The sequence below is a fragment of the Puntigrus tetrazona genome, unplaced genomic scaffold, assembly GCF_018831695.1.
Source record: "Puntigrus tetrazona isolate hp1 unplaced genomic scaffold, ASM1883169v1 S000000528, whole genome shotgun sequence".
NCBI classification, from domain to species: domain Eukaryota; kingdom Metazoa; phylum Chordata; class Actinopteri; order Cypriniformes; family Cyprinidae; genus Puntigrus; species Puntigrus tetrazona.
In genome coordinates, this window is record NW_025048164.1 from 715,303 (window position 1) to 725,000 (window position 9,698).

Genomic DNA, 9,698 nt, shown 5'->3' on the forward strand with positions numbered 1-9,698 from the left:
ATTTTATTATTAAGTAAAGTATTAAGATCAATAAATAAATCGGGATGAATGAAAACAAGAAAAGAAAAAGAATAAAATCTGTTTCCCTGACTGTATACTTATTTTTTTAATTAATTATTTTATAGTGTTTTATTTTGTTATTATATTCAGGGTCGTTACTAAATAGTTATCTTTTTATCCAAAATTGCATCGTATCGATATTTTGGCAGTGTTGCGTGTAAAAGGGCCTCTCGTTTAAAGTGCGCCTGTCCCTTTAAGAGTGTGCGCGTGTGCGCGCGCGCGGTCGCGTGTGTGTCCGTGTGACGTCATGCCCCGGGGCGGGGCCTCGCCGCTGGAACGCGAGAGCGCGCTCGACGCAAACAGAATGAAGTGAGCCGATGAGGGGCGCGCAGCGAGCGGGCGAGCGGACGATATTACTGCGATTATTTTCACTTCAACCTTTCTGTTGAGCCGCGGAAGAGACACAGATAGAGGTGAGACGCGTTCGCTCTTCACGTGGTTCGTCTGAAGCGGGTACGCTGAGGGAAACGCCGTGGCGTTTGTTGTGTTTTTGATTCGTCCGAGTAAACGCGGTGCTGTCGGATGCGTTTGTGTGGACACTCGCGCTTAAAGAGGTTTTTTAAAGCGTCTTTTAGCGTATAAAGCGTATATTATATTAACAAAGCGTAGTCTGCTTCAGTGAAGCTGATGTTGTTGTTGTAAAAACCGGCGCTCTGGCGGTGTCTCAAACCCTAGCGAGCTGCCTACACAGACAGCAGCGCGTTTGTCCGCGTAGCGCGCTACACACGGCTCACTACGTTTCATGACGTCTATTTTTAACACAAGCTACCTTTGCGGACCGACACCGCTACTTCTAGGAAGACACACGCTGGGATTTGAGACACAGCCCAGGGGTTGTTCAGAAGATCACATCTCAAATCCGATTTTTATTAATAATGACAGTCTAAAGTGCTGGAGACAAGTGTCATAAATGTTTTATCGTGCCTCTCGGTGTGTATCCCATGTCTGACAGACTTTATGATAAGATAGTGGAGTCGTTCAACTACTGTCATTAAGATATGGAGATTATAATTTTAATAACACCAGGACAATAAATGATGATGATGATGGAAATAATTGAGTGTCTGTTATAGTCACTCATTTCTCATTTCTATTGGACTTTAGTTTGTTTTCGTCAAGATGTCATGCAGTTATTGAAGCAGGATTATACCCAAGCTGTGCTGGAGTGTGTGTGTGTGTGTGTGTGTGTGTGTGTGTGTGTGTGTGTGTGTTTTCTCACTGGGTCAGTAGTGCTACAGAAGCTCTTTGGGAGGCGTCAGTCAGCGAGTAACAAATCACTCCACTACCTCCACCGCCTTACACTTGCCAAGTCTGATTGCTCTTAATGTGTCTTAAACACACCATACAAGTACCCTACAGAGAAAACACGGCGTTCGATACAAAATCGGCACACGTCCACCAGGTCAACTGTAACTAAAAGTGGTGTTTCGGGTTTATTTCCCAAATAAGAACTTCTTTTGTGACTGTGTTTATTAATTTATCTGTGCATGCATGCTTTTTATGCTTGCATTTATTGTTACTTTTATGCATGCATTTATTTAAACTTTTATGCACGTGTGCATTTATGTTTTATGCATGCATTTATTTTTTCTTTTTGCATGCATTGGATAATTGCGATATTTGTACCATGGTGTTTACATTAACGGAAGAGTAAACAGCATGTTTATTTTTACACGTTATCATGCCCAGGAGCGTTTTATTAATGGTTGTAGATGTGAAACTGTGGTCTGCTGTCGAGTCTGTTGTGGGTTAGTTTTGGTAACATCGTTGGAGTTGTTTTTTGTGAAGAGGTCAGATGGAGTTGAGTTAACAGGGCCGTGGTGATTCTGGACCGATTCCACGCTGCGCTCATGAATGGACAGTCGTGTGTGTGTGTGTGTGTGTGTGTGTGTGTGTGTGTGTGTGTGTGTGTCTGCGGCGGTAGAGGGAGCTACGTGTTGCTCTGCTTTTTGCAGCGTCATTTTTACACTCATTGAGGAAATCAGATGTGATAGTTTGCGGTGTGACACGTGTTTCTGTACTTCTACACACACACACACACACACACACACACACACACACACACACGCTCTCACGACACAGGACGTTCACACGCACCTCTGAGCGACACGCTTCCGATGGATCAGACACTGTATGGCCTGAGATAATGCTGACTGATACTCAGAAGTGACACGAAGGGTTTATTTTGGTTTTGGTTGAACTTTTTTTTTTTTTTTTTTTTTTTTTTTGAAGAGTTTACCAGGAGAGTTCGACAAAGAAGATTGTTTTAAGCTGCTAAGTGCCTGAAGCTCACAAAGAATGACCTGGGTTTGGCAAAAACAAGCAAGAAACTATGTTTGCAGAAATCATAAAGCCTCTTTTTAGGACCTTTTTTGCGTTTATAATTTTTGCAATCACAATTGAAGAGGAGTTAGCAAAGTTGCTGTTACCATTATGCAAAATATTTAAATATTGTAATGTAATCTTAAAGGAAAATTTACAATAGATTCTGTCAAAATTACAACGTATATATTAGAAACAATATTTATTTATTTATTGGAAAAAAAATTGTGTGTATATTTTATTTATATATATATATTTATTTATATATATAAAAATAAATTTATATATATTTATTTTTATATATATATATATATATATATATATATATATATATATATATATATATATATATATATAAATAAATTTATTTATATATATATATATAAATAAATTTTATATATATATATATATATATATATATATATATATATATTATATATATATATATATATATATATATTTATTTATATATATTTATTTATATTTTATATATATATATATATATATATATATATATATATAAATTTATATGTGTGTTTTTATTTTAATGTGTAAGTGTACATAATAATAATATAATAATAATTATATATATGTATATGTACACGCATATATAAAATATATATAGTTTATATATGTATATATATATATATATATATATATATATATATATATATGTATATTAATAATAATAATAATAATAATACAATTATAATGCAAAATATGATTTATATATATTCTGTAAAAATGGCATGAGGTATGATGGAGGAAAAAAACACTTTGAAAATAACAAATACACCTTAACACTAATAAAGTAATAATGATTTGAATAAAGCTGATAAAATCCTTTTTCTCTTTTGATTTGAGCTGAAGTGGGGGCTGTTTAGATTTTTTTCCGACCGTGTTCATGAGATTCACCCGCCCGCGTGTCGTTAAAGTGAACAGAATATGGACGAGCGTAACGTGAGGTGAAAGATAAGCGTTCATAATAACACGGTGATCCCACCCTGACCTGACCACCGGACTAACTCCGAGACGACCCGAAGCTTCCCGCAGAACATGGAAAGTGCAGGCGAGACGGTCTCTGCCTCTCCAAACCTCGTCCAGGGTAAATATAGCAAAGCAGTCGTCCAGCCGCAGCCGAGCGCGTGGTTTCATCGCTGCTCTTTATCTAAATCAGTTCGGCCAGTGACCGCGAGAGACACTAATCTTCAGTCTAATTATCCTGCTGTTAACGGGCCATAAACGGGCGGCCGCTTGGGCTGAAACACCCCGTTATTACTCGGAGATCTCATTTGTGTAAGTGCTCCTGAGTTCCAGCGTGTAAGAGCAGGCCTTCACACATCTATTGCGTGCTGTTTAGTGGTTCACCCGAAATGGGTTTTCATTGGCCGGCGCTCCTAACGATGGCTTTTACTTCAGGTTTTACATTTGGACGTCGAGTGTTGACATGCACCGGCGGTATTTATATCACCGTGAACCGAGTAATCCCAACTAAATGAGAAATGATCGCTGAGAAGAAGAGAGCAGCACCTGAGGTTTTACCCCTGAATCTGTGTTTAATGTCTTACACTCCGTGTTGTATTTACGAGTGAAGTTAAACGAAACAAGACTAGGTTATTAACAAATGAAACTCGCAAAAAGAAAGACCTGCTTCGACAAAAATAAATAAAAAATTATTATATATATATTATTGTGCATGCATGTTTTTATATATATATATATATATATATATATATATATATATATATTTAAAAAATTAATAAATAAATAAATAAAAAAAAAAAATATTTTTATATATATATATATATATATATATATATATATATATAATATTTTATTTTTTAAGCACATTTTCACCTAAAAATTCTCATTACTGTAATGCAAAAATAAAATAAATTGAATAAAACACATTCAGTAATTGAAAATGAAAATGTGCATAAATAGTTTATGAAAAATATAAATACCTATATACATAATAAATACCCTTTCTGTTTTTAAAATTAATATGGATATATGTGTTTGTAATATAATGTAAATAATAATTAATAATTGCACTTAATTTGTCTTCCTGGAAACATGCAGATATATAAGAAACATTTTGACGTATTCATTCTGTTCAAAAGTTTTCACCCCCGGCTCTTAAAGAAATATGTTCTTTATGTACATACATTTTTTTTTTTTTTTTTTTTGTACATCTTATTCAGTTAAAATTATTCACATTTTCAAAGACAGGTGCCCCAACGTTCGCATGCCGAAGTAATATATAATGTATGTATGTATATGTAAATGTTGTCCGATCGGTCCCTACGGCTCCTTGAGTTTGTCTTGTTGTCTTGTGTTCAGGCGAGGAGCTCGGCCGATGGATGAGGATGAGGATGATGTGCACAGGAAGGCTCTACAGCGCTGGCCTTCCTCCCACGTTCAGATAAAGCCGAGCGAGACCGCAGGGAGAGCCAACGGCATGCTGCCCTGCCGAGTGCGTGTGGAGCCCAGACGCCTTCTCTACGGTGAGCCGCGGCACCTGTCTGCTTCACTGTCTGTGTGTGTAACCGGCCTCTTTGCAATGCAAACCACGCCAGCAGCGTTCACATGCATCGCTCGGTGCCTCTCTTATTCGATCACACGGAGGACCGGTGCTGCCAGAAAGTCAGTAAAGCGGTCAAAAAACAAGGGTTCGATTCCCATGAGCTAAGCAGATATGTGCCACATGCATGAACGTAAATATAACAACAACAGTGACGCTTCTGGTTTTTTCAGTTCATTTACTCCAAAGTGAAAACATTTCAGAGACTTGAACCAAACTACCGGCTCTGACGACACTACAAACTTTAGTTTAAAGCAGTATTTATTTTTATTATGAAAATAAAATGGGTTACCAGGACAAAAAAGGTCTTAAGGCCAAGGCCGTTCGAGTGCAACATTAAATTTAATACTTCAAGTTTGATCACACATTTAAAAATATATATTAAGACAATTAAATACTGTTGAAAATCACCCTGACTTCTGGGGAAAAAAATAAAGTGCAATGTAAAAAAAATTGATTGCATATTTTATACTTTAAATATTTCTATTCTTCAAGTTTAAAAAACTTAATATAGGTTGAAATCACACTGACTTCAAAAAAAAAAATCAGGTGCAAAAGTAAAATTGCAAACTATATATATATATATATATATATATATATATATATATATATATATATATATATATATATATATATATATATATATATTAAAAAATAAATAAATAGATATATTTATTTATATATATATATATATATATATATATATATATATATATATATATATATATATATATTTATATATATATATATATATATATTTTTATATATATATATATATATATTATATATATATATTTTTATATATATATATATATATATATATATATATATATATATATATATATATATATATATATATATATATATATATATATATATATTTATTATATTTATTTATTATATATATATATTTATTATATTTATTTATTTATTTATTTTTATACTTCATGTTTAATGCAATATACAAAAAAATCTTAATTATATGTGTTGAAATCACACTTCTGGAAAAAAAAATTTAATGCAGGAGTGCAACATTAAACGTATTCTCATTTTGTTTTCAATACTTTTAATATTTCTACCCTTGAACTATTAACTTCTATACTTTTTCTATAAGTCTTAATTCTATATGTTGAAATCACACTGACTTCTGGAAACAAAAGCAAATGCGAAAGTGCTACATTAAACCTTTCATTAAAAAAACAAAACAATGCATTTACATTTTGAAGATTTCTAAGTCTCTCTTTTAATATTATATAAATGATGTAGATGGCACTTGTGGTCATTTCTGAATCTCAGAGTTTTGATTTGAAGCCCGTGATCAGCCTCAGAGCTTCAAAACAAGCCTTTTCTTTTTGAAGTAAACGGGTATGATTTTTATAGTTTTTTGTTGTTTTTTTGGCGTGTGGCAAATCTTCAAAAAGAGCTGCTAATGTTCCCAGCCGCTGCAGCTTCCTGTTTGACTTCTGTGAAGATGGACGTCACGACTTCATGACTCATGGCTTTCAGACCACAGAGGCCTTCTCTCTCTCTCTCTCTGTTTATTTTTACACTTCTCTGGGTCTTTAGCGCTTGTGCCAAATCGTATGAGAACATGGTCTTTGAGGAAGACGGTCGAAAGATGCTTTTAGCACTTCAGCTCTGCCCTCTATTCTTTGAGATGGCGTGATGATACGGAGACGTACGGCATTGTGTGAGCTTGTGTTGTGAAGAGACTAATGTTTTCGCCGGGGAAGCGCTGGCTTGTTGGCGGTCGTGAGGGAAGTTGATTATCATCACTGACTCTGGTGATGAACTCAGGTGTTGCTTCTGGAGTCTGTGTTCAGGGTCACCGGCTTCCTGAAGAGTGAAACGCAGACTAGGCTCTGCAAAAAAAAAAAACAAAAGACATGCAATATTACGACAAAAAAGTTTGTTCAATAATCGAACGGAATCAATCAAATGGAAAATAAAAAAATAAACAAAAAAATAAAAAACAGCAGTTGTAGTTGCCAGAACTTTGCCATAAAAAAAAAAGATTTTTGAGAAGAAAAGCCAAAAAAAAAAAATTTAGCAACTTAAATTTAATTAAAAAATAAATAAATAAATAAATAAAATAAAATATATATATATAGATAGATAGATAGATAGATAATTTTTATTTTTATATATAAGTTTTTTTTACCATAAATTTAAGTTGCTAAATAATTTTTGTTTTTGCTTTTTCTTTTCAAAAAGCTTTTTTTTTTTTTTGGCAAAAGTTCTGGCAACCACAACTGCTGTTTTTTGTTTTTAGAGTTTTTACAATATATTTATGGAATGGGAATGTTTATATATATATATATATATATATATATATATATATATATATATAATATATATATATATATATATATATATATATATATATATATATATATATATATATATATATATATAAACATTGCCATTCCATATCTATTTCTGCTTTAAATGGGAAGATTCTTTGTTGTTTTTGTAGGTTTAACAGTATTTTACAGTAAAGTGACAGGTCTCTGTAGAGTTATCGTAGTAGTTAGTTTGAAGAGTGAACTAAGCAGAGTTTGTGTGTCTCTGAAGGTAACGCAGGTCTGCTGCTGCTGGCGGCTCCCAGCCGCTCCCGGCCTCCAGACGATCCTCTCCGGCAGAACCAGCGCGTGATGGATCCGGCGGAGAGCGTGGAGAGCCTGATCGGCCAGAAGCTCCAGCTGATCGGGGATCAGTTCTATCAGGAGCACATGATGGTGAGTCTGGAGATCTCGAGCGGATCAGAACGCCATCGAGTCTTGCTTGAAACACAAAAGTGTTTTCCGTGTGCCGTGTTTGTTTTGGCCGGACTGTTTCCTGACTCTGGCTTAGCTGTTTGACCCCAAAGACACCGGAGCGACCCCGCTCTCACTTCCTGTTTACTGCGCTCTTTTCCTCCAGCGTGTCTCCATAACACTCCTGTGTGTGTGTGTGTGTGTGTGTGTGTGTGTGTGTGCGCGTGTGCGTGTGTGTGCGTGTGTGTGTGTGTGTGTATGTGTCAGTGCGTGTGTGTGTGTGTGTGTGTGTATGTGCGCGTACGCGTGTGCGTGTGTGTGCGCGCTCGCGTATCTGTCTGTGTCAGTGCGTGTGTGTGTGAGTGTCGGTTTTTACTCGTATTGTGAATTTTAATTTGTAAAATAAATAGAAGAGAAAAAAAATGTCAATATCAATATCAAACAATATCAATGTTGTATAGTTTGTTAATAAAAAAAAAGTAGTATAAAAAAATCTTATATAAATATTGTATTTAAAAAAAAAATCAATAATATATGAATCTAAAAAAAAATATATATATTTTTATTTTACGTTTTTAGTTTGTTTTTTTGTCTGTGTTATTTAATGTTATTTTATATACTAGTTTTTATCAATATTTTCAATTGTGTTTTACTTTTATATTTTTAGTTTTTATATATATATAATAAATAGGCATGTACGTAAATATTTTTAATCGTGTTTAATGAAAATGTCTGATTTATTTTTTAAGAACTAATAACCCTGAGTGTTATTTTAGTATTATTTATATACTGTGATATTTCCTCTAGCTTTTTTATGTTTGTAGTATTTTGTTAAATACATATTTAGATATTTTTAGTTACTGTTTTAGTTTGAATTAGTTTTGTGTCAGTGCTTTTTTAAATTTTCATTTAAACTTCTAATCTTATGCGCTGTTATCTTTTTTTATTATTCATTTATTTTTATTTATTTTTATTAATGAATAGTTTTTATTTAAAAACTTCAGTCCATAAAGGAAGCATTTTTTTATTTAGGTTGTGACCTTTATTTCTGTTGTCGAAGTGAATGATTTTAATAAGCGGCTTGATTTTGTCCATGTGAAATCGAATAGGTACCGAAAGCGTCTCTATATGAAGCTGGATCACAGATATGATTATGTTCATGTATTTCATCTCTTTTCTGTTTGAGCACAGACTAAGAGCATGTGTTAAAGCTGCTCCGTTTTGATTTCATGTTGATCTGCTGGTATTCAGAGAGACTCTGTGATTATTCTAATGCGTCTTTCCTGCTTTCTTAATCTCACTCCTGCATGCACACGCGCACACACACACACACACACACACACACACACACACACACACACACACACACACACACACGTCTAGGTAAACACACTGGAGCGGGAGCCCCGGGGAGCAGCGGTGGTTAGGGAGACTCCAGCGAGACGCACCCGCAGCAGACACACAAATAAGAGGCTTGAGAAGCCGCCGCACACACACACACACACACACACACACACACACACAGCTGATAGCGCGGCCTGCCTGCTGCCAGCAGTGATATCAACACAGTCAGATGCATCTTATTCCTTGCCCTGCTGGAGACTTCGGCTTTTGCTTGTTTGTGCATCGAGCTTCGCATCGATCAGTTGCATTATGGGAAATGGGTTCTAGCTGATTAGCATCGCATTAGATGTAGTGCTGAGGACGAGGGCGGTCAGAGCTGCTTGTTTGTGGTTAGTGGAGGATGTTGAGGCTTCGTGTGATTGTCAGTGATTCAGACACGGTTTCAGAGCAGATTTCAAGGCGGTTGATCTAGATTCATCTGCATCGTGTGAAATCGTTTCTTTAAAGTAATCACACAGATATTCAACTATGAACGAAAAGCACAGAGACTTCGATGTCGGTTAAGTAAAGTTGTAAAGATGCGTTAAGAATTGATTAAAATTGTAGCTCAAGAATCGTTTTGGAATCGCAGA

The 9,698-nt window shown here is 34.8% G+C and overlaps 1 protein-coding gene across 1 annotated transcript in view; it reads left to right on the forward strand.

The window, feature by feature from the left end:
• The first annotated feature begins 363 nt into the window (after positions 1 to 363).
• The window catches only part of bmf1 (BCL2 modifying factor 1), a 24,835-nt gene continuing 15,500 nt past the window's right edge, over positions 364 to 9,698 (forward strand). Inside the window, exons 1-3 of the mRNA XM_043232336.1 lie at positions 364 to 473; positions 4,726 to 4,889; positions 7,541 to 7,704. Coding sequence (XP_043088271.1) covers positions 4,742 to 4,889; positions 7,541 to 7,704 — 312 coding nt within the window. The 5' untranslated portion in view covers positions 364 to 473; positions 4,726 to 4,741. The remainder of the gene's footprint in view (positions 474 to 4,725; positions 4,890 to 7,540; positions 7,705 to 9,698) is intronic.